The sequence below is a fragment of the Pseudorca crassidens genome, chromosome 19, assembly GCF_039906515.1.
Source record: "Pseudorca crassidens isolate mPseCra1 chromosome 19, mPseCra1.hap1, whole genome shotgun sequence".
NCBI classification, from domain to species: domain Eukaryota; kingdom Metazoa; phylum Chordata; class Mammalia; order Artiodactyla; family Delphinidae; genus Pseudorca; species Pseudorca crassidens.
This window is the reverse complement of record NC_090314.1, coordinates 46179848-46207748: the sequence shown is the minus strand read 5'-3', so window position 1 is coordinate 46207748 and position 27901 is coordinate 46179848. Positions and strand designations below refer to the sequence as shown.

General features: G+C 51.8%; 1 protein-coding gene across 3 annotated transcripts; it reads left to right on the top strand.

The window, feature by feature from the left end:
* The first annotated feature begins 393 nt into the window (after nucleotides 1-393).
* On the top strand, nucleotides 394-27778 carry MPP3 (MAGUK p55 scaffold protein 3). Of its 3 annotated transcripts, XM_067716172.1 has the most exons (19): nucleotides 394-494; nucleotides 1689-1745; nucleotides 1989-2107; nucleotides 2245-2322; nucleotides 3581-3661; nucleotides 3898-4035; nucleotides 7074-7155; nucleotides 8883-8968; nucleotides 10339-10413; nucleotides 13650-13846; nucleotides 15679-15743; nucleotides 17158-17178; nucleotides 17725-17766; nucleotides 18897-19061; nucleotides 19156-19236; nucleotides 22587-22680; nucleotides 22897-23005; nucleotides 24366-24488; nucleotides 26720-27778. In XM_067716172.1, the coding sequence occupies exons 2-19, from the start codon at nucleotides 1721-1723 to the stop codon at nucleotides 26894-26896; spliced, it is 1758 nt and encodes a 585-aa protein (XP_067572273.1). In that variant the 5' UTR covers nucleotides 394-494; nucleotides 1689-1720; the 3' UTR covers nucleotides 26897-27778. The 3 variants fall into 3 exon arrangements, with proteins under 3 accessions (XP_067572273.1, XP_067572275.1, XP_067572274.1); XM_067716174.1 differs by lacking the exons at nucleotides 22587-22680; nucleotides 22897-23005; nucleotides 24366-24488; nucleotides 26720-27778 and adding an exon at nucleotides 21804-21875; XM_067716173.1 differs by lacking the exons at nucleotides 394-494; nucleotides 1689-1745; nucleotides 1989-2107 and having other exon boundaries at nucleotides 2299-2434.
* Nucleotides 27779-27901: the final 123 nt, after the last annotated feature.

Sequence of the window (27901 nt, the reverse complement as noted above, 5' to 3'; positions counted from 1 at the left end):
TTGGTAGTCTCGGAACCCCCAGCCCCTGGCACAGTGCCTGGCACTTGGAGGGCGCGCAATAAATGTTTGCAAAACCTAATTCGGCGTTAAACAAGCGTCCACCTTTCAGCAGGTGGAGGTGGGGTGGGGGTGGTAAGTGCGGGCTATGGTGAGGGAGGGAGGGCTGGCTGTGTGCCCGGGTGGGGGACACAAGGCAGGGAGCTCCTCGTGGCTCGGGTGGGAGGACACTGAGGAGGGGGTACGACGCAGGAGAGCGGAGCCAGGGCCCGCAGAGGGCTGGCGGCGCCAGACGCCGCGGGGCCCCTCCGCTCCTCCCCCTCCTCCCGGCGCGCCCCCTTCCCCCTCCTCCTCCCGGTGCCTTGCCTCCTCCGGCTCCTCCGCCCCCGCCAGCGCGGCCGTGGCAGGGAGGGGCCGGGGAGGCGGAGCCAGCGGCGGCTGAGGCTCCCGGCACCCGCGCGGCTCCCGGTCTGGAGCTGAGATCCCGGCGCGCCGAGGTAGGAACCCCCGCGGAGGACGGACCAAGGGCTCGGAGCCGCAGGGGCCGGGCGGGACTGGAGGATGGGCTGAGACCCGCCTCTCATGCCCAGGCAGCCACGCGGCTCACGGGGCCCCCAGCTTGGTGATGGTGGGGCGGGGGGGCTCAGTCCCCGCCCCTCGGCCCCTGGTCTTCTCTCCGCACCCACCCCCTCCTCCGTGCGCCCCTCTCTTTTCCTGCCGCTCCACATCCTCCGAGACCGCCCCGAGCGCCCCCCAGGTCTCGCCTCGCCTTCACCTTCGCCCAGCCGCGCTCCTTGTTGGTCCCACAGGTTCCTTCCCAAAGCGAGCTGGAGTCTCTGCTTGGCTGCCTGGGGGAGTGGGGGGCACAGCTAGAAGGAGCCAGAGGATGAGTCTGGCGTAGGGGGGCGGGGCGTTGGCTGGAGGGCCGGGGACCATTCTTATGCATCTCGGTGTCAGCGGGGCTCGGGCGGGCGCTGTGGGGCTGGCTCCATGTTTGCGGAATGAATGAATCATTACTCTCCTTATCTCCTTCTGAAGGAGGACTTTTTGAGGGCCACGTGCTGCAGAACACGTCGGGGGGCCTGCCGAAATAGGGCTCCCCCCGCCGGCATAGTAGACACTGACTCTCATCTCTCCACCTCCTCTCTATACGCTCTGTTTTGGCGGCAGGCTCCCTTTAGGTTGGGGCTTGGGGATGGCGGGGGAGGAGGGGTTGTAGGCCCAGCCAGGTACTTGTTGACAGTCAAGGGACTTGAGTGAGGCCCCTTAGAAGGTAACAGGGGAGGGGTGCGCTGTGGAGGAGAGCACCCACTGTCAGGCAGGGGCCACTTCTCATCTCTGAGACCTGCCTGGAAGGGCCAGTCGAGTATGGATTCTGACCTACAATTTACTGAATCCTCCAAGCCTCTGTTTCTTCATCAGTAAAATAGGAATATTAGTGTCAATTCCTCGGGGCTTTGAACAGATTAAGAAAAATGTCATATGAAATCACCCAGGACAATGCTTGACACACTGGGAGCGCTCAGCAAGGCTTTGTTTTCTTTCCTTCGTCTCTGAAAAAACTGAGCAGAGAATTATTTATTCCAACCCTTCTGTCCCGAAATTGATCCCGGACAGGCACAGTACATGTGTAATCACTGTTTGTTGAATGAATATGCTTGATGGAGTTTCACCCCGCTTTTTTCTCCCAGAATCCACAGGCAGAGATCTGACCAGCACAGACATGCCGGTGCTGTCCGAGGACTCTGGTGAGTGTCTCCCGGGGCTGGACCTGCCACAGTCTTGAAGACAAGACCCTGCCTAGCAACCTGGGGCAGCAAAGAAAGCAGCTGCTATCCAGTGTCAGCTCCAAGCCCTGGGAATGAGAGCTGGGGGAGAAAATGTGCACATAGCAGGGCTGAAGTGTTGTCGGAAGTTCCGCTCGGGGGTCCCGCAGGGCAGGAAGTACCCACTGCATTGGTTATACAGTGTTTTTCTTACTCTCTCCTCAGGTTTGCATGAAACCCTGGCACTACTGACCTCTCAGCTCAGACCTGACTCCAACCAGAAGGAAGAGATGGGCTTCCTGAGGGATGTTTTCAGTGAAAAAAGCCTCAATTATTTAATGAAGGTAAATATGCTGCCCCGTGGATGACCCGGTCTGCAGCCCCAGGCATCCCCACAGCCGTGGGTGGGGTGTGTGATGTCCAGGGTAAACCTGGGCAGCTGGCTTGGGAGGCCTCAGCCTGAGATCAGCTGTCTTTGCAGATTCACGAGAAGCTTCGCTATTACGAGAGGCAAAGTCCAACCCCTGTTCTGCACAGCGCTGTGGCCCTTGCCGAGGATGTAAGCCCCAGGTTTCTCCTTACGGCCTCAGCCCCCCTCCCACCTGTAGCTCCTTCATCTGGCCTGCATGCCATTGCTTAGTGAGGGGACGTCGGGACTCGGGAGCCCCAAGGTGAAGAGCGTCTTCTCCCCTTCCCCTCCTCCCTGGGCTTCCTAATAGGCAGGGAGGAACTCGTGAGTCTTGGACAGGGCCAGGGGACATGGTGACGCCCACTTACTTTGTGTTCCTGAGAAAGTCTGTTTCCCCAGCTGTGAGATGAGGACAGTTCCCAAACAGTTGAGAACTGGCGACAAGAACAGGTCAAACACGCACATTGTGTATCTGCTTTGGGGAGGCCCAATGGGAAGTCCTGCGTCCAGGGACTTGCAGCTTCTTGGACTTTTGTTGTTGTTTGTTTGTTTGCTGTACCCATGTGGCTTGCGGGATCGACTAGGGATTGAACCCTGGCCCAGATAGAACCCGGGCCTCCAGCAGTGAAAGTGCTGAGTCCTAACCACTGGACCGCCAGGGAATTTCCAGGCTTTGTTTTTTAAAGGAATCCGTCCTCATTTCTTGTGGACCTGTCTGCTGTGTTGCATGGTTGGAAAAACTGTCCCGGTTGATTACTAAGGCTGGCTTCTGAATAAACTCACATAACCTCAGGAGATGGCCTAGTGAGGGGTGGGGGCAGATCCCCTGCCTTTCTTGGCTGTGGAATGCCATTAGGAGCAGGTTAGGTTGCCAGGCTCCCAGGCTTAGCTCTGCCTCTGCTACTAGCTCTGTGACCGTAAGCAAGTGACTCAACCTCTCTGAGCCCCAATTTCCTCATCTGGAAAATGTGGTGAAGGGCACAGACAATAGAGCCAAATAAGCCCAGGTTCAAGTCCTGCCTGTGCCACTTACCAGCTTTGCGACCTTGGGCAAGATATGTAACCTGTCTCATTTACTTCTTACTTCTGAAATGGCAATATAATAGTACCTGCTCCATCTAGTTCCTTGTGAGAGTTAATCCACATAAGGCAGACAGCACCCAGGAAGAGCTTAATAAGTTAGCTCCCATTAGGATTAGAGGCTGCTCAGGGCCTCTGATCTCTGGTGTGATTTCCCTGGGAGTGTCAGTCCTGGGGTGGCTGAGGGTCCAGTGCTCCCTGGTGCTGTAGTAGTGGCTGGGAGGGCCCTTGGGTCTGAGGCCCAGGGAGCAGGGTTTCCCCTGGGTGACTCCCAGCAGGCTCACAGCGCCCACAGCCATCTGTGGCCTTCTCTCTCCTTTCCCCCCAGGTGATGGAGGAGCTGCAGGCCGCCTCCATGCACAGTGACGAGAGGGAACTGCTCCAGCTGCTGTCCACCCCTCACCTCAGGGTAGTCATGCCGCAGTCCCTGGCCACCCACACATCTGTGTCTCCTGGGATGAGGGCAGGAGGGAGCGCTTGGCCATGAGACAGGACATTTCTGAGCAAGCGCTCCTCAGCGCCAGCGTCCAGGGTGGTCGTCTCTCTGGCATGAGATTTGAGACCCCCAAACCACTGCCCGGCCAGGTCCCCCAGACCCATGTAAGCTCTAGGGCCAGCCCTTCTTTTCTCTTGCTTTCCTGACAGGCCATGCTCATGGTACATGACACGGTTGCCCAGAAGAATTTTGACCCCGTTCTCCCCCCTCTGCCCGATAATATTGACGAGGATTTTGATGAAGAATCAGTGAAGATTGTCCGCCTGGTGAAAAACAAGGAACCCCTGGTATGTGGCCCTTACCTCTCTGCCCCACCCTCTCCTTGTTTCCCACCTCCACCCACCCAGAAACCCTGGAAAGGACCCTCCTGAAGTCTTCGGAGTGAGTGATGGCAGTTTTGTCAGGGCTGCCACTAGTCCCTGTGACATCTTTGTGTGCAGAGTATCCCTTTCTCTGGGTGATTACAGCTTCCCTCCACTGTGCAGTCGAGAACCTGCACAGCTGTGCAGGGCAGCCCTGATCGTCAGCTCTGAACCAGAGGTTGGCAGACTACGGTCCAAGGGCCAAACCCCGCCCACTGTCAGTGTTTGTAAATAAAGTTTTATTGGTGCCCGGCCATCCCGTTCATGTATATATTGTCTGGGGCCCCGCCTTCACATGGCAACGGCAGACTCAATGGAAACTGTGTTGCCCACAAAGTATAAAATATTTACATTTGGCCCTTTCCAGAAAAAGTTGGCCAACCTTGTTCTGAATTCCAAGGAAGCTCAGGGCAGCAGCCATTCTTCTCCCCAGCTGACAGATTGTTATCATTTTGGTCCTGGTTCAGCAATGATGTACTGAGCAAAGGGACAGAGTTGTTTATGAGATGGAGGGAAGTAATGGCAGTCCAGAGAATTGAGGGCTTGCCCTAGAGAATATCACATCTGGCCCTCTTTATTGTCCACTTTCACCAAGTGACCTCAGATGAGCCGCTTCTGCAAACAGACCACGGTTCTCCTCTGCCTCTGTTTCCTTACCTTCAAAATGGGCCAGTCATCCATCCACTCAGCAGACGTATCGTGACCCCCACCCCCCGTGTGCCAGGCGCTGTGTTGGGTGCGGACAGGGTTAAGACTTAGTCCTTGCCTCCGGGAGTTCACAGGAGGTAGTGACTGGGGGGTTTCCTGGAAGAGGTGATGCCCACGCTGAATTCTAAAAAAAAAAAAAAGGAACAGGAGTTTTCCAGAAGGAAGAGGAAGAAGAAAGGCATTCCACCATAGAACTGCATGAGCAAAGCCATGGGAAGGTAAACGGGCTGCTATATTCAGGGAACTTGCCGAGTGGAAGGTAAAGTGTGACAGAGGCGAGGCCAGATCAGCGGAGAGCGGAGAGATCCAGGTTACAACACGCAGTTGCTTGGCTGGATCCTGAAGGCAGTGGGGAGCCATTGAAGGGCTGTAAGTGAGGAACCAAAGGGCCAGATTTGCAGTTAGAAGTATCACCCTGGCTACGAAGTAGAAAGTGGCCTGGAGGGTGAGACCAGAAGCGGTGGACCAATTTGAGGGTAGCAGCCAATACGTGAGGTTCAGAAACAGGGCTTGACCTCGGTTTGTGGGAAGAGGAAAGAGAAATCCAATAAATATTTTGGAAATAAAATTAATGTCACTTTGTGCCTGCCCCAGTTTGGGCAGGAGTCTGGGGAGGCATCTTGGGTAAGGCCCAGGGGTCCAGCTAGGATGATGGGTGGGCACTGGGACCATTATAAGGAGGAACTTAGGGTCCGTGGAATTCAAGAGGCCCGTGTGCCCGCAAGTGGAAATATCCAGGAGGTGAAGGCTTACGTGTGCAGAGATACAGACTTGACAGCTGCCATCTTCCGGGAGGGGTTAGCACCCTGCCCGAGAGGTTGAGACCACCGGGGTAAAGCGTATATCCTGGCCCTTTAATCAACATTTAAAAGGCGTATAGAGGAGAACTCGGCAAAGGAGACGAATTGTCACTGAGAAGCACCGGGAGAGAAGTGTCACCAGGGCCCAGCGGGAGGGTGAATCAGACAGGAGAGGAGAGAGAGAAGACTGAGGGTGTCGAGCTGGCAGCTGGAGGGTCGTCGGTGCCTTTGCTGGTGCATTCGAGGCAGGCGGGGAGTGAGTCAGAGGGCAGGCAGCAGAGAGAGCAGATGCGAGCTGCCTCTTTGAGAAGCTTGCTCCAAAGGAATGGAGACCGGTGGCTGCTGGATGGGGTTGCCAGCTTTTTAATGATAGGAGAGACTTGATAATATTTTTAGGACCAGGGGAAGGAGCCAGTGAGGAGGGGGCATTGAGAAGGCAGGAGAGGGAGGGAGGGGGTAGAGGGCAGCCTAGCCAGGAGGAGCCCCTCCCCTGAGATGGGGAAAAACAGGAAAGGATGGATAGAGATGCTGGCAAGCTTGAAAGCCTAGGTGGCAAGAAGCCGTAGGGTTTTTAGCTGCTGGTCTCTCTTTCCAGCAGTATTTATCTTATGGACTTTGAATGAAGTTAATAATGAGTGTGCCAGTGCGTTTGCATGTATAGCCAGTAACAAGTGGTTAGCATTTATTGAGCACTTACCGGGTGCTAAGTGCCTTGCATGCGTTACCTGATGTCAACCTCGCAACAACCCTGTGAGTTAAACGCTTTCCCACACCCCAGACGAAACAGTCGCAGAGAAGATAAGGAGCTTCCTCGCTAAGGGCACATGCTCTCAGTAGACGGCAGGGCCATCCGGCTCCTGACCGCTGCCCTGCCCCGCCACCGTCCAGTCTGTGTGGCGCACGAAACTGAGGGCTTGCTAGTGCCTTTTTCATCCTAGATATCATCTCTGCCATGCTTCGTGGGCCCCATCCTGGTCCCGAAGCTCTGGCTGGGGCATAATTGGTTCCCCTTGGCAACAACAGAAGGCCTGGTAACCCCGTGCTTGGCTAGAGGCAGGTTGGGAATTGGCTGACACGTATTCTCCTCATTAGTAAATGTCTTTGAGAGAGGCAAGGGCTGCGGTACGATAGAGAAAGCAGTGGGTGTGGCATCACAGAGAGCTGGGTGACCTTGAAGTTGCTTTCCTTCTCTGTGCCCCAGTCCCTCCTCTCTCTGACGAGATTGTGACAGCATTCTCCTGCCTTCTTTAAACTGTAAAGTGCTGTGCTATACTAATTTGAGATGTGGGTTTTATTTCATCCTCAGCCTTGGAAAGGTGTCCACCGATCTGCCCCCTGGGGTGGCAGGGGGAGGAATGGGGCGGTGGCCGGGGGAGGCTTTGCTGGGTCCAGAGAGTCGCGGTCTGAGGTTCGGGGCTGCTTCTCAGGAGCCTGACTGCTCTGTCTCTGATGCAGGGGGCCACCATCCGGCGGGATGAGCACTCAGGGGCTGTCGTGGTGGCCAGGATCATGCGAGGGGGCGCAGCAGACCGGAGCGGTGAGTGCATCAGTGCCGGCCTAGCTGAAGTGCTGGCCGTGGTCCCCCAGCCTGCCCCCTTTGGCCACAGCTCTCCTTTTCCTCTCCTGTCCACTCACCTGTTAGGGATGTGCTTTGCTTTCTGGGAGTGGGGCTGGAATTCTCTTCTCCTTCCTAAGCTCTGTAGAAAATTTAGTTGTTTGGAAATATCTCAGGCATGGAGTACTTTGAGGGTGATCAGGAAGGTTTGAGCATTGGCCTAACCTGAGGACTGTGGCAGTTAAGCTTGGTGTAAATCCTAACTGGGGTGGCAGGGACACCCTTCTCTGACACCCCAGTTGCCTTAACAAGCCACAGTTACTGAAGGGAGGGTGTTCATGTCCCAGATGTGTTTAGGTGGAGCACAGGTTAAGAATCACTGGTGTGGGGCTTCCCTGGTGGCACAGTGGTTGAGAGTCCGCCTGCCGATGCAGGGGACGCGGGTTCGTGCCCCGGTCCGGGAAGATCCCACATGCCGCGGAGAGGCTGGGCCCGTGAGCCATGGCCGCTGAGCCTGCGCGTCCAGAGCCTGTGCTCCGCAACGGGAGAGGCCACAACAGTGAGAGGCCCGCGTACCGCAAAAAAAAAAAAAAAAGAATCACTGGTGTGAAAGAGACTCACAGACTTAGAGAATGAACTTATGGTTACCAGAGGGGAAGGGTGAGGGGAGGGATAGTTAGAGAGTTTGGGATTGAAATGTACACACTGCTATATTTAAAGTGGATAACCAACAAGGACCTACTGTATAGCACAGGGAACTCTACTCAATACTCTGTAATAACCCAAATGGGAAAAGAATTTGAAAAAGAATAGATACATGTATATGTATAACTGAATCACTTTGCTGTACACCTGAAACTAACACAACGTTGTTAATCAACTGTGCTCCAATATAAAATTAAAAGTTAAAAAAAAAAAAAAGAATCACTGGTATATGGAGGAAGTAAATTGGGGGGCAAATCTCCTGGCATAGGGGAGTGTTGCCCCAGAAGTCTGGGGCTCATTGTGGTGGGACCCCTAGACCCGTGCTTCCCAAACATTAACAAGCATGGAAATGGCCTGAGTTGTCTTTTTAAAACGCAGATTCGGATTCAGCAAGTCTCAGGTGGGCCCAAGACTCTGTACCTTTTACTGCCTTCTGCTGCTTCTGGGCCAGTGTCCACATTGAATGGCAAATAGGGCCGGATATGCAGAGATGCTAGTCATTAAAGCAGAGGCCAACAGACAGGTGTGTCTAACACTCTTGACACCATCTTCCCTGGCCCTTAAGTTTTCGTGTAAAATTTGAGAAAGACATTCTTGGAATCAGGTCTGTACATCCAGGAAGGTGAAGAGTTAATGATATTTTTAAAGAAGCAGAGGCTATAGCAGAAAGAACACAGAGTTTCTACAGCAAAGTTACTGCGTCTGCGCACTGGCTCCGTTTTTTCTTAGCAGTGTGGCCTTGGGCAAGCTGCATCTTTTTTCTGGATCTCAGCTGCCAGTTTGTAAACCGGGGGTTTCACCGCATGGTTGTGAGACTGGGATGCCAGGTGAGGCACCTGGCACCCTGTGACAACTCAGTTCATCCCAGTCCCGTCCACTGTCTTTAAACATTGCGTCTCCCCTGCAGTGGGCTCCACAGGCAGGTGCCAGCGGTTCCCAGAACTCCCTGCTTTGGGGACCTCAGCCCCCTTCCCGTGCTGACCGTCAGCCCCTGTGTCTCCTAGGCCTGGTCCACGTTGGAGACGAGCTCCGGGAAGTGAACGGGATCACGGTCCTGCACAAGCGGCCTGACGAGATTAGCCAGATTCTGGTCTGTGCTGCGCGCATGTTGGGGACGCGGTGGTTCTTCAGAAACCCAGAGCAGGGCGCTTCCTGGAGCAGGGCTGATCTGGCCCAGCGTCCCTGTTTGCACGGGGAGGCCGCAGGCCAAGTGGCCTCACAGAGTGCCCTGTATGGAGGGTGGGGGACAGGAGGAAAGGAGCGCCCAGACCACCCACTTCTCTCAGACCCCCTCTTCAGCACAGCCATCCTCCCTACCCCCAGCCTTCTTTCCTGAGGACCCGTCTGGAAGACCCTCTCAAAAGGGTCCCCTCTTCCAAAGGGCTGAGGAATATGGAGTAAAAGGCTGTAGCCCAGCAGAGCAAGGGCTTTGGGGTCAATTGGTCCTGGGTTCGAATCTTGCCTGCATCACTTTCCAGTTGTGTAACCTTGAACAAGTCATCAAATCAGTCTGAGTTTCCATTTCCCTTCCTGTCCAGCAGGGATAGGGATGGTTTCTCAACCAATGCATAGTTATCGTTAGGATGTGAGTATCCGGAAGAGGATATAGCACTTTACAACTGCAAGGGGATTCTAGGGGGTCACATGCTGGGATGGAAACAACCTTCTCAGTCCATTCTGCGGGTTCAAGTCAAAACTGAAATTACAGAAAGCCCCCATCGTAGTTCTGTCCTCTTTATCCTCAGGCATCCTCTCCCAACACAACGTCTTTGCTAACTTCTGATGGTTTGGGGGGCAGATACGGGATGAGATCTGAAGCTCCGAGGCCCGCTCTTTAAGGGCCCTGCTGTAGGGGGTCCTGGTTACAGGCAGACACTTCAGTCTTCCTGCCCCCACTCCCCTTTCCCTGGTTCTGGGCACCGACTTCCCTGTGTTCCAGAGTGATGCGGAGCCAGGGATGGCATTGGGTGAGATGTGCTCTCATGGGCTGACAGTGTGCTTCCCGTGGGCCCCCCACGTGGGGTGCAGGGCCTCTCTCCAGTAGAGGGGAGGGGAACCCCTGGGAAGGTAGCAGTGGCCTGAGATTGGGGAAGATGCAAGCAAAGAGGGGAGTACTGTTTGGGAACCAGCCCCAAATGAGGCAGGAAGGAGGAAAATGAAACTGGACTAGGTTATTAAAATAACCTGAGAGAAAAGAAATAACCTGAGAGAAAATAACCTGGAGAGCTGTACTTGGTGCATGCATTGTCCTCGGGTTCTCATTTTAAGTCTTCTGTCCCTTTGTCGCATGAAAATGCTTTAGTTAAGTCAGCCGGCTCCCACCATAGAAGGGTGGGTCATAGGGGAGGCAGCACATCCCCTTTGTTTCTGAACGTGAGTTTCCAGATCTGGGAAGTAAGACGTGACGTCCTGGAGGGTCAGATCTGGTAGATGATACGGCTGTGTGCTCTTTCCTCTCAGGCGCAGTCCCAGGGGTCCATCACCCTGAAAATCATCCCAGCCACCCAGGAGGAGGACCGCTTGAAGGACAGCAAGGTATGGGGGAGCTGGAGGCCGCGGCGCGGGGGGGGAAGTGGGGGCGGCGGACTCCAGCCCAGCCTTTGAAACAGTCATCCGGGAAGAGATCATCCGTCTGGTCCTCGGAACAAGCTCCCAGTAGAGACCTGTAATTCAGTCACGGAGTGATTTATTTGTTTGTACCCGGCCTCTTCTAAACAGGATTTGACGTAGCTTACTAATAAAAGACAAGATTCTTCTAATTGAAGTCGAAAAGCAGGGCCGTGAAGAGGAGGAGAAGGTACCCAATGTTCTGGCTTCGGGACCAATTAAGTAACTGCCTTTTGTTTAATTCCTTGTGGAGCCTACCTTTGGTAGGCACCTCCTCTGTGCCCAGGCGCTCAGCCAGATGCTGGAGACCGGGATGATTAGTAGCTTCAAGGATTCCTGGGTCAGAAGGGGAGGCTGGGGAGCCATTCTCTCCTTGCTATGTGATTAAGCGCTTCGGAAAGATTCTGTACAGAGTGAGAGGCACTTTGGAAGGTGTCATGCAGTAGGGGTGTTGGAAGTGAGGCTTGAGGAAGATGGAGATGAGAGGGACTTCTCTGGTTAAGAGGAGGTGGAGGGAAGGGCGGGCAGAGGGGTCTGCATATGCAGGGGCTCAGAGATATGGCAGAGAGGAGTAGGGGGGGCTCAGTGAGAAAGTGCACGGTGGTGGGGCTCCAGGGGGAGGATGAGGGGGTGTGCTGGGGAGGTGGGTCAAGGCTACCTTCTGAATGGCCTTGAATGCTTTGTTAAGCGTTTTGGCATAATCCCTGCTTAGTTTAGGATCTCAGAAGCCGACTCTGATACAGGGATTCACTACAAATAGTTTATTTGGAGGTGACCCCAGGAAACACCAGTACAGGAGTGGGGAAAGGAAGGCAGCCAGTGCAACAAAGGGTGTGTTCTCAGCAAGTTACCACAGGGGGCAACCAGAGCTTAATCCTGCTCCAGAGCTTGGTATCCCTTGTAGACCGTGCCTCCGTCATCCCTCCCAAGAGCTGGGAGATCTGGGGGATCTGTACACCAACTCCCACCAGGCTGCATCCGGGGGTTAAATCCCAGCAGTTCCTGCCGGCCAGGTTAGGGGAGAGCAGATCCCAGTGGCTGGAGAAAGCCGTTAGGCAGTCAGCCTGGGGTGCCCTGAAAAAGTAAGGCCCCGGGGGATATGGGGGTCCCCCACAGCCCAAGTTACAACCCCATAGGCGGTGAGAAGCTCTTAAAGGTTTTTTTTTTTTTTTTTTTTTTAAGAGGGAAGTGATACAACCACATTTGTGTTTTAGAAAGCTCCCTGGGGCAGTGAGTAGAGGAGGGTGGAGACCGGGGCTAGGACACCTGGTAGGAGTCTGTTGTGAAAGCCCAGGTGAGAGATTGTCAAGCCCCGAGCTGAAGTGGTGGGAGGGACGATGCAAGAGGGCATTACTTTTATTTCCCAGTGAATTTGGACCTGCACTTTCTGGCAGCCAAGGCAAAAAGGAGAACGTAATGAATTACAATAATGAACGGAATTCATCAGAGTATGGAAGGCAGCATGCCAATTTTTCAAGAAAGCTAATTCCCAGCCCGCATGAAAGATGGGACATTACAGCACTTGGCACACAGTAGATGTCAATAATTTTTTTTTTTTTTTTGCGGTACGCGGGCCTCTCACTGTTGTGGCCTCTCCCGTTGCGGAGCACAGGCTCCGGACGCACAGGCCCATCGGCCACGGCTCACGGGCCCAGCTGCTCCGCGGCATGTGGGATCTTCCCGGACCGGGGCACGAACCCGCGTCCCCTGCATCGGCAGGCGGACTCTCAACCACTGCGCCACCAGGGAAGCCCCGTCAATAAATATTTCGATTAATAGTGGACAATGTATTTGACAGTTTTTTATGGCAAATGAAGAAATCATCTTTATATGACTGTTTCTTATTTGCACCTGCAGTTGAATCCCAGGGCACACGTAATGCCTGATGGAAGTGGTTCTTCCTGGGACCAGCTAATATGGTCTCCATAGGCAGCTTTTGCAGGTTCTAACTTGATACAGGGAGAGGACTTGGTTTTCCTATAGGACAAAATGGGTAGCCCGTCTCTTAGTCCATCCTTTCTAAATATTTTTCTTTGAGCTGGATCACGGCTGGCCATTTGAGATTATGCTTTCTTCAGAGTGCCTGGGACCCTGGTAACGTCTGTGACTAAATGAGGGTATCTGTCCTCATAATATATGGCCAGAAATTTCTTAACTACTGTCGAACTGCATCTTTTCTGCTTGGCACATAAAGGAATATGATTTGGATTTGTCTAAGGAAACCCTCTGGCCTTTTTTTTTTTTCCTATTTACTGTTAAAGTTATTGGGCTGTAATGATCTGGAAATAGAAATAAATAAATCCATGCCACTGAATTATAGAAGAGAACGAAGAACTGTGACACAATGCTATGTCTTCCCATCCTCTTCTCTAGAGGGATGACTTCAGGGTAAAGGGGAGAGTTGGGGGTTGGCTAAGTGCGTGACAGATGAGGCAGGATTGAGCTGTCAAAGATGCAGCTGTCAGTTCCCCACTGAAAAGTGATGATGAGGAATCGGTAACAGTAGTTTCATTGATGTTTGTGTTCTTATCAAAACATCTAGATTACTTATTTACAGGTGGCTGCTGACATCCTTAGGGGCAGTTAGCGTATCAGAAATAACATTTGAGTTAGAAATTTGTGCTTGACTTTACTTTTTGCTCCCGGGACTAATGGTTGCTTTGTGTAGGCTGAGAGGCTGTCGTAAGGATAGCAGATCAGGCCAATAAGGCGATGTTTAGGTTGGAAAGGGAAATTCATGGGGCCCAGCTATTCATTTTTCTGATTCTTGAGGGATTCCCCAACTGGGACATTGAAAATGGTTGAAGAACACTAAGAAAATCGGTGCGGTGGGTTTCTGATTAACTTCCTATTCTTTTTTTTTAACATAAATAAGTAAATAAATAAATAAATAGTTATTTGCGCCACGTCTTAATTGCCACGTGCGGGATCTCTGTTGCGGCAGGCGGGATCTAGTTCCCCAGCCAGGGATTGAACCTGGGCCCCCTGCATTGGGAGCACGGAGTCTTAACCACTGGACCACCAGGGAGGTCCCAGCTTTCTATTCTTGAGGCTGCTTGTTCTTCCTAATTATGAATGGTGGTTGTCCTTTGGTTTTCCGTGTGGCATAGACACATCTGTGCTTACACGGCAAAGGGCTGTCTCACTGAGTGCCTCCCCTGCAGGTGTTCATGCGGGCCCTCTTCCACTACAACCCTCGGGAGGATCGGGCCATCCCCTGCCAGGAGGCAGGCCTGCCCTTCCAGCGCAGGCAGGTCCTGGAAGTGGTGAGCCAGGACGACCCCACGTGGTGGCAGGCCAAGCGAATGGGGGACACCAACCTTCGAGCTGGCCTCATCCCCTCCAAGCAGTTCCAGGAAAGGTAGGTCTGGGGTGTGTTGTAAGGGGGTGTGGTTCTGGAGTGGCCGAGGCATAAGTACATGACCAAGCCCCAGATCTCTGCCAGCACAGCCAGAGGGGCCCACTGGGTGTCCTCTGGGCTAAGTACCAATTGTGCTTGTGTTGGCTCTTTTTCTCCCATCATCAGTGGTGATGGCTGTTTGAGATTTCAATAAATATGGAAATCTATGTTATTAAATTAATGTATATTTTATAATGCATACTTAGGGCAAGTTGAGAAATAAAATATAAAAATACAGAAGAGGAGGACGAGGAAAATAAAATTACCCAAAGTCTTACTACTATCTAAACAACATGATTTATTTCCTTCCTGTGCCTGTTATGTGTGTGGTGCACATAGAATTCGAGGTCTTGCTTTTTTTTTTTTTTTTTTTGGTAGCTTAACATTTTGACATGAGCGTTTCCTATATTACTCTAGAATAATATTATTCTGTACTATTAATTAATGGTAATATAATATTTCATCAGGAGATGTACTGTTCATTCACAGGCAGCAGCTATGGTGTCTTCCCTGGAGGAGCTTACAGTTCAGCTGAAAAGTCACACGTGGTTCAGACGAACACTTTATATATAAATGTGATGGGTGTGTGGGAGGAGGACACCGGGCCCCGCCAGGCCCTAGCAGGAGGGTTGGCCCTCGTCCTGGCAAGCATGGAAGGCTTCACTGAGGAAGGGTCCTACCTAAGTGACTTTGCTTCCTCCGTGTGGCTGTACTTTGACGCTGTCTCTAATGTTTCACTGCTACAGTCTATGTGCAGATAATTATGTTGCACATAGACTGTTCCTTATGTTTCAAATCATTTCCTTAGGATAGCTTGCCCAAAGTGTAAATCCTGGGTCAGAGGGTGTGGCACTTACGCCTGTGAGCCTCTCCTGGGGTTTGTAGCCCTCTTCCATTTTTGGGGTGTGGAATGATGCTGTAGCAACAGACCTCAGGGTTCATCTGTTTCATGGGCCCTCCTGGTGTGGTCCTCAGACCAGGTGCATCAATCAGCATCCCCTGGGAACTTGTTAGAATGCCAGTCCCTGCCTGGGCCCTGCCCCAGACCTGCTGAATCAGAGACTCCAGGGGCAGACTCTGAGCTCTGTGTTCTGACAGATATTCCAGATGAATTGAGGAGCTGAAGTTTGAGAACTGCTGCTTTATTTCCTCAGGGGAGCCTCAGACCCATCTGCATCTTTGGCTTCACAGGTCTTGGGGGAAGGCTCTTTAGCTGCGTTTAAATGTGGAAATCTAGAGACCTCTAGGAGCCCTGGGTGTTTTCTCAGCTCAAAGAGGCCTTGGAGGTTGCTTCTCCACGCAGGGACGCATTGAATAATGTGCCAGGCTGAGCTCTCTGTTGGGCTAGGGTGGGTGGGGAAGGGCATTAAATTAGGGTCACTTTCACCCTCGGCTTCTCCTGGGAGTCGTTCTGCTGTTTTCCAACTTCCTCAGAGATGGGGAGGCCGGGTGAATTTGGAGAAGATGCCTCCTTTCCTTGAGAATCAGCCATGGGAAAGTAACGACCAACTGCTGACCATGGACACTGGGCTGTACCCCTGTGTGTGACCATCTTGGGCTGGAAAAGCTTCTCCCAGAGCAAGAAACTCAGTTTCTTCCTCATGAACCAGTGAGAACCTGTGAAAACGTCCCTCTTCACTGGAACTCAGTGTGAAGCAGGAGGCCCTTGGAGTGCCAGGCTATCCCCACCTGTGGGTTCCGGGCCTCGGTTTCCCTGAGTTTTCCAGAAGGTTCCCTATGACTGGTTCTCTGGTCCAGCTCACGGGCCTGCCCATCCCCTCGTGTCCCCACAGGCGACTAAGCTACCGGAGAGCCACGGGCACCCTGCCGAGCCCCCAGAGCCTCAAGAAGCCCCCGTGTGAGTAGACTGGCAGGATGGTACTTCAGGGAGGCAGTTCAGGGAGGGGCTGGGGTTAGGGCTCTGGGGCTTCGTGTGGGGAAGAAGCAAGCACTGGGCTGGAGGGGGCACCGAGGGTCCTGTCTGAGCTCTCAGGCCTCCTGAGGGAGGAGGGGCCGGGGAGAGGGATGAAGAAGGGAAATGGGGGTAGGTTGCGGAGAGCTATTCCCTGGAGAGGAGCTACTATATTTGGGGCCCATAGATGACACTGCGGGGGCATGGTAACACTCCCAAAATTTTGTGCAAACTGTGTGTGTGTGTGTGTTGCGTATCTGTGTGTCTGTGTCTGGGAGAGGCTCCACAGCTTTCATTAGATCCCCAAGGGGCTCTCTGACCCTGACAGTTTAAGAACCACTGATGTTGGAAGGGAATGGAGATGGCTGTGAGCGATCCCGTGCCTCTGAGTCAGCAGTCAACTCTGGCAAATAAAAATAAAGGCTGCCCAGTTAAATTCGAATTTCAGATAAACAATGAATGGGCTTTTAGTATAAGTATATCCCATGCAATATTTGAGACATACTTATACTAATGAATTATTTGTTGTTTATCTGATGTTCACATTTAACAGAGCGTCTTGTATTTTGTCTAGTAACCCTACTCTGTGCATCACTTACCTTTTAGAAAACACATTCACCTACCTTCTTGCCTTTTAATCATCACAACAGCCCTGGGTAGTAGTGGAGTCAGGGCATCCCTTTTGCCAAGATGGTTAAACAGAGGCTCATGAAGTCAAGGGAGTGGGGCTGGGGTCAGGTTTCCAGAGGGCCTGTGGTCAGAGCCCCCAGGTTAGAGCCCCGTATGGAGAGGAAGCTTCCCCAGGGTATGGCCTCCCTAGCTGGGGGTCAGGGGGTAGGGGGGAAGCGGGGGGCTTGGAACCAAGTGGGGCGCCAGAACAATGCCAGATGAACGGAGCACAGCTGGCCTGCAGCCCTGCGCTGTGCCGCTCTGTCGTCTGGCACCTGCATTTGCCCAGGAGAGTCTCAAACCCAAGAGGAGAGAGAGCAGGTCCTGGTCCCGCTGCAGGCATCCCAGGGCGAGCTGCTCCCTTGGCTGGGTGGCCCCTGCCAACAGTCGCCTTTCCAGACTTGCTCTCTGGTCGGAGGGGCTGCTGAGTAAATTGGCCCTGAGGCTGCTTATGCCAGTGAAGATCTGGCTTTCTTTGGGCCGCTAATGAGACACACACAGGAGGACTAATTAGAGCAAGTATCGGTTTAATAATGCACCGCAGCTCAGATCTCGGGTTTGTTGGAGGAAAGAAAGAGGGGACAGATGGAGGGGTCCTGAGGCACCCGAGGCTGCGGCTGCCTCTGGGCCACAGGGCCTCGCGGTTCCCCTCCGCTAACGCTGTTCCATCTGTCTTTTGTGCAAACCGCAGATGATCAGCCTTGTGACGAAGGTAGGCCCAGTGTCTGTCCCCTGTGCGCACGGATAGACCCCTCTTCTGTAGACTGTCTGGGGCTGCAGGGTCTTGTTCTCCCTTCTGCCACCCCGCTCTGGGGTTGCTGGGCCCCTCTGGCTCCCTGCTCTGCCAGCTGGACCAACCTGCTCCTTGAGGCCTGCAGAGCTGGTGGGGACGTGGGGCCTGGCCCTCCCTGGACTTTGGCTGGGATGACCACGTGACCCGGCTGGGTAGCGGTAGGGCAGGGCGAGTGAATCTCCCCTCCTTATTCTCACTGATCCTAACTCTGAGGGGCTGCAACGAGGTCTGCTGGCCCAGAACCCCAGCCAGGCCTGGAAAGGCTGTTTGTGGCCTAAGCATGGAGAACTGGGTGAAACAGAGGAACTTGTTTACCTGAGGTGGCCGGGACATGGCATTTGTCCTGGGACCCCCAAGACTCCATCCCAGAGGGCTCTGCCTGGCCATCCGGGGCCTGGGTACCTCCGGGCTGGGGCATGTGTCCAGCATGGCTCACTGGCCTACCTCTCTCTGTTTGGTCCCCAGAGACCTGTGACTGTGAGGGATATTTCAAAGGACACTATGTGGGTAAGTAATGGGGGCTCTCCCCCCGAGATCCCCCCCATGCCCATGCACAGACCACCGTGGGCTCCTGGGTCAGGGAGAGGTGATCCGAGCCCAGGAACCCCTCAAGAGCAGCTGAGTCTGTGGGACCCACATTTTCCTTCAGTCTGTGTCTGCCAGAGACTGGGGTCCCCCACCCCAACTTTCACCCAGCCACTGGGAGCAGTGCCCTGGCAGGACCCCTACATTAATACTGATTTTATTATTACCATAATCTCAATCGTAGTTTATTCAGTGTTTCTGCCACCCCCATACAACAATGGAACCTTTTATCAATCTCCAAAGTACCTTCACTTCTTTTATTTTGGTAAATCTTTTCAAAGGCCTTAGAGACAGGCCAAGAGTTTTTAAACTTTTCGTTCAGAAGCAATTTCAAACTTACTGAAAAGTTGTGAGAATTGCACAAAGAACTCCCACATACTCTACACGCAGATTCCCCGGATGTTAACACTTTGCCATGTTAGCTTTGTCATTCCCTTTTTCTACACGTACACATTTAACCCTCTTCCCCCTGAGTCGTGTAAGAGTTGTGGACGTCATGTCCCTTCACCCCTAAATAGCTCAGCATGTGTCCCCTAAGGACAAGGACATTTTCTTATATAACCCAGGGCTATTATCAAATTCTGGGAATTTATTTTTTATTTTATTTATTTTTTAAAAAAATTCCGGTAATTTAACAGGCATACAATTCTATTATTTAATATGGCGTTCATATCAGAATTTTGCCAGTAGTCCCAATAATGTCCTTTAGAGCATTTCCCCCGATCCAGGATCCAATCTAGGAGCACCCGTTGCCTTTGTAGATGTGGATTCCCTTTCATGGATAAGGGAACTGAGGCGCAGAGGGGTGATGACTTGTCAGAGGTCAGTCACATACCAAGTAAAGCAGTAGCCTTGAACCCTAAATTTTGGACGCCAGGTAATCGCACTTTCGTCATATTACTGTACGTCCTGATCAACCCCTTCCTGTAGCAGGAGGTGGTTGGGAGAGGCCCGTGGGTCTCAGTCCCACCTCCAGGTCTGACCAGGTAGAGAAAGTCTATAGGGAGCTACTGGGACAAATGCCGCAGTGTCCCCCTGCCCTTCTCCCCAAGCTGGCCTTCGGAGGAGCTTCCGGCTGGGCCGCAGGGAGAGACTGGGAAGCCCGCAGGAAGGAAAGACATCTGCAGTGGCCGAGTCTCCGAAGCTGCCGACCTACGAGGAGGTGACCAGGTACCAGCACCAGCCCGGCGAGCAGCCCCGCCTGGTGGTTCTGATCGGTAGGTGACGTCTCCAGAGAAGGGGCTGGTTCCTCCCTGGAGGGGTGGGGAGGGAGCTCAGCAGGGACCTTGCAGCCTTCCCTTTGTTTCCCAGGGTCTCTGGGAGCCCGACTGCACGAGCTGAAGCAGAAGGTGGTGGCAGAGAACCCGCAGCACTTTGGTGTTGCTGTTCCACGTAAGAGGGCTTGTGTGTGTGTGTGTGTGTGTGTGTGTGTGTGTGTGTGTGTGCAAGCATGTCTGCACATGAATATTTCTTGGGGACTTGACTCCATGTATCCATCTTCATCCTTACTTTGGGTCTGAAGGGCTGTCAGGCACTGCCTGCTATAGGCACATCAGGGGACCTAGGCATGATGGGAAGAGACCCACTCTCAGTGGTCCACTAGGACCCTCTGAGGCAGTAACTGGAGGACCACTTGCCTGGTTCTTGCCTGGAATGGGAGGTGAGTCTAGAGCTCATTGCAGGTAAAGTGGCAACTTCAACCCAACACCAAGGGGCCCCCAGCAGTGGGTGTATTTCAGCCTCCTCTTCCCAATGACTCTGACTCCTATGGCCCCTGCTCTCTGCTTGGGCAAGAGAGTAGGTTGGGGAAGCCAGAGAGCCCTTGAGCAGTGTTGCTCGGGCACTCCGCCTGCAGCTGGATCCAGTCCAGCAGGGTGGCTACGTACACTCCTGAGTCCAGAGGCAGCTGGATGGAGATGCTGAAATCCAGTAGGCAGAAGTCCTGGTTCTGAATGTGATGTGCAGTAGCTAGGAGCTCTACCAAGAGCTTTTATGTGCAGTAGCTTGGCCAGCCTTCCCAGTATCCCTGAGAAGAGGATCATCATCATCCCATACAGAGGAAGACACTGAGGCTCAGAGAGGTTAGGCAACTTGTCCAGTGTCACACAGTTGGTAAGTGGTGGAGCCAAGATTCAAACCCAGGCAACCTGCCCCAGTCTCGTTCTTTTTTCCTTTTTTAATTTAATTTATCTTTTGGTTGCGTTGGGTCTTCGTTGCTATGCGCCGGCTTTCTCTAGCTGCGGTGAGTGGGGGCTACTCTTCGTTGTGGTGCGCAGGCTTCCAATTGCGGTGGCTTCTCTTGTTGCGGAGCACGGGCTCTAGGCGCGTGGGCTTCAGTAGTTGTGGCGCACGGGCTTAGTTGCTCCTCAACATGTGGGATCTTCCGGAACCAGTGCTCGAACCCGTGTCCCCTGCATTGGCAGGCAGATTCTCAACCACTGCACCACCGGGGAAGTCACCACAGTCACATTCTTTTTTTTTTTTTAAATAAACCATTGTAGTTTATTTATTTATTTATTTATTTATTTTTGACTGTGTTGGGTCTTCATTTCTGTGCGAGGGCTTTCTCTATTTGCGGCAAGCGGGGGCCACTCTTCATCACGGTGCGCGGGCCTCTCACTATCGTGGCCTCTCTTGTTGCAGAGCACAGGCTCCAGACGCGCAGGCTCAGTAATTGTGGCTCACGGGCCCAGTTGCTCCGCAGCACGTGGGATCTTCCCAGACCAGGGCTCGGACCCACGTCCCCCGCACCGGCAGGCAGATTCTCAAGCACTGCGCCACCAGGGAAGCCCCCCACAGTCACATTCTTACTGAGGCCACACGTCAGCCTCTCACCTGCTGCTTGCCACTTCCTGTCCTTGGCTGTTCCTTTCTGAGACTCTCAGTCCTCTTCCTCAGAGGGATACAATGTGGGCACGTGATGGCCACTGAGAGGGGATGCTGTGGTGGCAGTAATGGGACCTTTCTGGAGGATTCTGAGGAAGCGCACCTACGTATTCTTTCTTTTGCCGTGTCACTCCCCTGGGCCTCAGGGCTCATAGCTCAGTCTATGGGTTATGAGAACTGTCTTCCAGAATCCTACCTGAAGTGGTAGGGATGTGGTGGCGGGGTCATGGGGGGTTGGGGAGGCCATTCTGGAAGCACCTGTGATGGACCTGGGAGAACTTTGGGGGGCCCACAGCCTTCCAGGCTGAAAGGATGGACTGAAACAGGGCGTGTGGAAGTTGTTCACACATGGATCCTTCAGAAACTTCCAGACCCATCCTCTGGGGGTGGGGTACCTGGATGGCTAGACCTACCTGCTTCCAGACATCCCACAGATAGGTGACTTTCTCCCTGCTATAAGGAACCAGGCGAGTCAGGGAAGGCTTCCCAGCAACAGTGACTTTTATCTGGGTTTTGAAGAGTAAGTAGGAGTTTTTCAGGCAGAGAAGGAAGAGTTCTCTATACCAAGGGAACAACATGTGCAAAGGGACAAAATATGACCCAGTACAGCAATGGGAGGGACTGGGGAAGTTAGTGTGGGTGATGTGGGGGGAGATGAGCTGAGTGGGAGGCTGGGTTGATTAAGAGGGTCTCATATACTCATCTAAGGTGTTTAGAATGTAATCAGTGGGTGAATAAAAGTTTTAAAGCAAGGACATGGTCAGGAAAGGTGACCCTAGCAGCTCTGCCAGAGGTTGGACACAGATGTCACACGGCGCACAGAGCATCCCCTGGGTGGCCCACAAGGGAGAAAACACTGTCCTCTGAGACCCCCTCTTTTCTTTTGGAATGCTCTGGAAAAAGCTGTGTGTTGCTTCGCGTGTGCTCTTGTTCTGTGGAGGATCTGATTTTCCCCAGAGGTGCGTGCCTTGATTCTATTATGGAAATCAGAGGGAAAACACTATGTGTTTAAAAGTTGTGTGAGGGGGTCTTCCCTGGTGGCGCAGTGGTAAAGAATCCGCCTGCCAATGCAGGGTACGCGGGTTTGAGCCCTGGTCCAGGAAGATCCCACATGCCGCGGAGCGACTAAGCCCATGAACCACAACTACTGAAGCCCGTGCGCCTAGAGCCTGTGCTATGCAACAAGAGAAGCCACCGCAGTGAGAAGCCCGCGCACCACAACCAAGAGTAGCCCCCGCTCACCGTAACTAGAGAAAGCCCACGCAGCAACCAAGACCCAACACAGCCATAAATAAATTAATTAATTTAAAAAAATTATGTGAGAGCCAGCCTTGCGGAAACATCTAGTCCACGAGGGGACTGTCTGTCTTCATGCCTTTTCTCCCCAGATGAGAAATAATTGAATAAAAAATTTAAAACATACAGCAGGGTCAACTGAGTTTTTGCCCCCTTGGCTCTCAAAAAGAAAAGCAATTAGGAAATAAAACCTAGAGGACTAGGAATTCCTTAGGCGATTCTTAAAGCCACAGCATCAGTGAGGCAGTTTGGCAGAGTGGTTAAGGGCATACGCTTGGCCTGAGACAGAGAGCGTTCCGACCCGGCTCTGCTCCCAGCCGTGGGACATCCACACGGTGCTTAACCTCTGCACCTCTGTTTCCTCACCTGCAAAACCGGAGGCCTCCTTTTGCCAACATCACAGAGCTGTGCAAGTCAGTGACGTGCCTGCACACAGGGACCCTTGATGGAGGGAAGTGGGTGGTTTGTACACAAATCCGTGACCAGCTCCGGACAGGAATGAGGGCACAGGCTCGCTGTGCTGTGACATCTCTGCCCAGCTACCCTCCTCTCTTTCACAGATACCACCAGGCCCAGGAAGAGCCATGAGGAGGATGGGGTGGAATATCACTTCGTCTCTAAGCAAGCGTTTGAGGCCGACTTGCATCACAACAAGTACGTTTCCTTGATGGACCAGTGGGGCCTCCGTGCAGCTGTGTGTCTTTGCATCTGTCCAGTCTTCCACTTGACCTCCTGGGAGGGCTTCTGGAAAAGTCAGGGGAAGCAGAGGATGGGAGGAGGAGCGGGGAGTCATGGTGGGCCATTCACCTTCTGTGCTAATTCAGGCAAACTCAGCAGCTGAAGGCCTTTGCCCCTGTGGTGCTGTTCTAGGTTCCTGGAGCATGGTGAATATAAGGAAAACCTCTATGGAACCAGCCTGGAAGCCATTCAGGTTGTGATGGCCAAAAACAAAGTGTGTTTGGTGGACGTGGAGCCAGATGTGAGTTCCTGGGCCAGTTTGGCATTTCCTGTTAATGGAATTTTTATAAACTAGGGGGTTGTACATTTCACAGAACATTCGACCTTAGTCCAGGGACTTTTTATTCCAGAGCACTGGAGGTTAATATTTCCTTGGGTCTCCCTTTGAGAATCTAATGAAAGCTTTTGTACCCCAAAACGTGCACCTATATACACAAAAATGACATGAATTGGAGGGACCCTGTTGGTGGCCCACAGGCCCAAGATAGTAACCTCTGCGTGGAGTAAATCATGCAGGAGACAGTGGCACCAACTGGTCCACTGTGACCTGACAGTCAGGGACTTAGATGTAAATGCACCAGTGGAGGCTGGGCCATCCCTTCCCCGACGAGGACGAGTGAAATCAGAGAACCACCTAGAGAACCACTGAGTAGGAGAGCAGTTTGAAAGGGAAAAAGGGCAGACTTGACCCTGTGTAGTGCTTCAGAGACATTTCCAGTCCTGCACACCCCACAGGGGCTTAACCGTCTTCTTAACCTTGTCTTTGAGAAAAATTTGTAAGCCTGGAACTCAATAGGGGCTGAGCTCTGATTTTATGACATACACTGTAGGCTTTATTTTACAGAAGTTGGCTTGAAACGGATTCCAAAAAGCACCTTATGTCCAGAAAGGAAAACCCTCACTAATTTGGACTTAGTGAGGAGTTGGTAGTGGAAATTAAAAGTCTGAATTTCAAAAATTTTTTTGAAAAGTGATTTTATTGGTTTAGAGGGGATGCAAGCTGTACACATAGCAGTTTAATACCAGTGTTTCCAAATACAGGCCCTTACATCATAAGTAAAACGCACTGATTAACAGGACGAGTTGCATATTGAAAACCTTCTAAAGTCTTTACAGTTTGCTTCAAGGAATCTCTTAGTCTCTTCATTTGCTTGACAAACCTTTTCTTCTTTGAATATCGTGCGGAGGCTTGTGTGATAGCACAAACTTTGCATTAGTCCAAATTGATGACGTTTGACTAAATAGATACACACATTAAATCCTGCTGGTTCTTCCATCAGGACTAGGCAGGCAGAGGAGGGCGTGCGAAGGCTAATTAGAGCTTGCTGGAGGGTAGTCAGAGCTAAGTAAGATGGCAACTCTCGGAGCTGAGGCTTTGGAACCTCTGTTCTCGGCAAGTGAGCCTTCAGGGTCCAGCTGAGGCCAGCGGGAAAATGAACAGGTGGTCTGCACGGATGAAGGCCATTGTCATGTGACCATATCATCAGGACCTTTGCCATCGGGGTTATGTGATGAAGCACACCATTACTGAGAATTCAAGAAGTGTGTTTCACAATAAAATATTTTCAAAGTATGTAATATTCCTGAACTTTCTTTCTCAGGCACTGCAACAACTGAGGACCTCAGAGTTTAAACCCTACGTTATATTTGTAAAGCCTGCAATTCAGGAAAAGAGGAAGACGCCACCCACGTCCCCAGCTTGTGAGGATGCAGCGGCCCCACTTGTAAGTTTAAAGTTGATCATTTCTCTTCCGAAGGCCTAAAAGGGCCGTTAGCTGCATGTGGGTGCCCATACCTTCTACACAAGACCATCTTTCCATTTTGCCTGTTGGCCAGACTCAGATGGTCATGTGATCTGAAGACTCAGGGTGGGGCAGCCAGAAGTGCCTCCCAGTTCACACCGGAGTGGCTTTGCCTGGGTTCCCCACCCTCCACTCCCTCACATAAGCACCCCGTTGGAAAGTTAAGGGACTGACATCTATCAGGCACCTGATCTGAGTGTGACATACCACAAGAATTTGTTGAACTCCTAAGCCAAACCCAAATAATTTTTAATTGAAACACCAACTTCAGATCCAGCAAGCTAGTCCAAGATGGAGGCAAGGGGCATCATGGGGGAATCTTTCCTATGTGCAGCTCAGGACTGTGACTCTCTTGCTGAAGCTGCAGGTGGTTGAGTTCCACCTTTACAGGGCAGGGAAAGGGTTCAGGGGACTGACAGCTTCAAAACAAATGTCACACATTTTACTCCATTAGAGATTACTTGAGTTCTTTCAAGAGGCAGATATTTATTAGGAAGATGGAGGGATTTAGGGGCAAAAGAATGTTCCTTCTCTAATTTCTTAAATAGATAAATGCTTCCAGGATGAACAATGAAGGTACCTGGAGGAGGGGAAACTCCAGTAGCGGCAGACAGTCTATAGGATATATGTGTGTAAGGGGGTGGGGGAAGTGGGATGGAAGATCCAGGGGCAGCAGTGGGACACTGCAGGGTGGTTTTGAGTAGGAGAGGAGCCCTGCAAGATGCCATATAGAGTTGGAAAGCTCTGCCCAATTTAATCTAGGTTTTTCCCTCCCGGGGGAAAGAAGTAAGAAGAAGTTATCTAAGGTCTCTTCTGTCTTCGCGGTAGCATGCAAAAACTGTTTCCTAGACCTTTAGAACATATTTTCTGAAAGTGTGGATGCTCTCACGAAAGTAGGAATCTGGTTTTGATTGGTGACAGAGAACATTTTGGAATATGGGTCATTTTAGGGGAAGACAGCTCACCCCCTCCATGGCAGCATAAAAACAGAGCCCCTAGAAGCAGAGGCGAGAAGGCAGCAGAGGACTGGAAGGAGACAGAAGGGGAGGTGGGTGAATGCCAGCCACAAATTTCACTTTGCAGTTTTACTCAGAGTGGATCCTGCCGCTTTCCTTTCTTCCAAAACCCAAGCTAATAGTCAGTGAACTACCTGCTTGAAATTCTACTTACTAGAGGTATATTTGAATGAAGCAGCAAACAAAACACTGGGTAAGTTGGGTAAAGGAGGGATCATTGGCTGCCTAGACCTTAGGGTTAGGTGTCAGGAAAGCAGTCTGATTAAAGAAGCCAGGTGTCCTAAGGAAATGAGGGATTGGGTCAGGGTTGTCCCAGCACTTTCTTAAATATCTCTGCTTTGTCAACTGTGCTAATGTTGGGCTCTGGTTTGAGGAAATGAAAAGAAGAACTGAGTTCTACATGATGAATTTAGGAGTCCTCAGAGGGCATTTGAGTTACTTCTTCTTCTTCTTTTTCCCCTAGTTGATTCCAGAAATGCTTGCTTTGCTTTTATATAGTGACTACTATTTTTAGTTCTTTCCTGTAATTATTTAACCAAATTGCCATGCAACACAATAGTACTGCTAGTTTGGAAATACCTTCGGACAGGAAGCGTGATATTGACATATATAGACACACAGATATAGAATCAGCATCTGCCCAAAGCATGGCTCGCAGTTAACAGGTCCTCAGTAGATATCTTGTGAATGACTGAACAATGATTATGGCTGCCGCCCATGAACTTTCTTGGAAGTTTGATAGGCTAGCATCACTGTGCTCTGTTCTTGTGTACCCAGTTGGTTATTCAAGGGCCATAGTCATCCGCTCATCACCTAAAAGTGAGAGGTTGGATACTGCCCAAGACAAAGGCTGTAGGTTTCTTTTTTTTTTTTTTTGCGGTACGCGGGCCTCTCACTGTTGTGGCGTCTCCCATTGCGGAGCACAGGCTCCGGACGCGCAGGCCCAGCGGCCATGGCTCACGGGCCCAGCCGCTCCGTGGCATGTGGGATCCTCCCAGACCAGGGCATGAACCCGTGTCCCCTGCATTGGCGGGTGGACTCTCAACCACTGCACCACCAGGGAAGCCCAGGGCTGTAGGTTTCTTATTTGGGGGGAGAACAACACAGTTGTTCCCTAACTGCCCCTTTTCCTTGCAGGATGAGGAGCAGCGAGAGATGGCCGCCTCTGCTGCCTTCATAGACCAGCATTACGGGCACCTGGTAGATGCTGTGCTGGTGAAGGAGGACCTCCAGAGTGCGTACAGCCAGCTCAGAATGCTCTTAGAGAGGCTGAGCAAGGAAACTCACTGGGTACCTATTAGTTGGGTCAGGTAACTGTATCCTAGAACATCCAGGTTGGAAGGGACCCGGAAGACCACCTGGTCCAGGCTCCCCCATGTTACCATCAAGGAATCTTGAGCGAGAAGGGCAGAATTTTCCATAAACTCCATTATCAAGAAGAGTCTATGTGGGGAGTCTTGTTTTTTGCTGGTTTTTGTCTGTGGCTTTTCACTGCACCCCTTTGGAGCCGAACATACAAGTCGAAAGGGAGCATATCACAAAATAACACATGTCATTCGTTAAAGTATCACAGGCAAGTTGACCCTGATTCTCTGTACCAAAGTTGAGTAGCCACTGTCTTTTGGGGGGTGGTGGTGGTGAATGTATACAGTACCAATTTGCAGAGGTGTTTAAGCTTTATAAACAGAGTGACACTTCATTGATCCGGCTTCGTTGGAAGTTGAGTTGTTTTACCCAAGAGGATTTTCCATGCAATTGAAGTTCCCCTGTCTTCAGGCACTAAAATGTTGATTTTAACCTTTTCGGTAGTGTGTGTTTGCCTGGTAATGGAAAACGTGGTTCTCTGCCTTCCTAAATAGTGAGCATTCATCACCTTTTCTGGCAGACTAAGGCACCCTTCCCTGTCACCATGATTTACTGTACTCTTCCACGACACAGTGGTGTTTTCAGGGACTTGCGGAATGTCAGGCTGCTTGTGCCTTTTCTAAATATTCTCAGACTCTGAAACTTGATGCTTGCTTGCTTTTATTTTATTCCATCACTTGTCTTTCTTGTTACTGACAGCTCTCTTGGTTCTCACCTGTCCCTACCTTCAGATTATAGGGGCTCCTATCCTGCTACATCATGGGAAACCAGATGATTCCCCCCTGTCATAACTATGCCTAATTCACAATAAATCAGTCCTGACCATCAAAATCAATGTACATAGACTCTGAGTGTGGGCCTGATGGGTTGTCTCTGAGCAAAAGTGCTTAATGTCACACAGGATTTGTGATATATCTTAGCTTCAGAGAATTGTATTTCTTATTAATAGCCAAT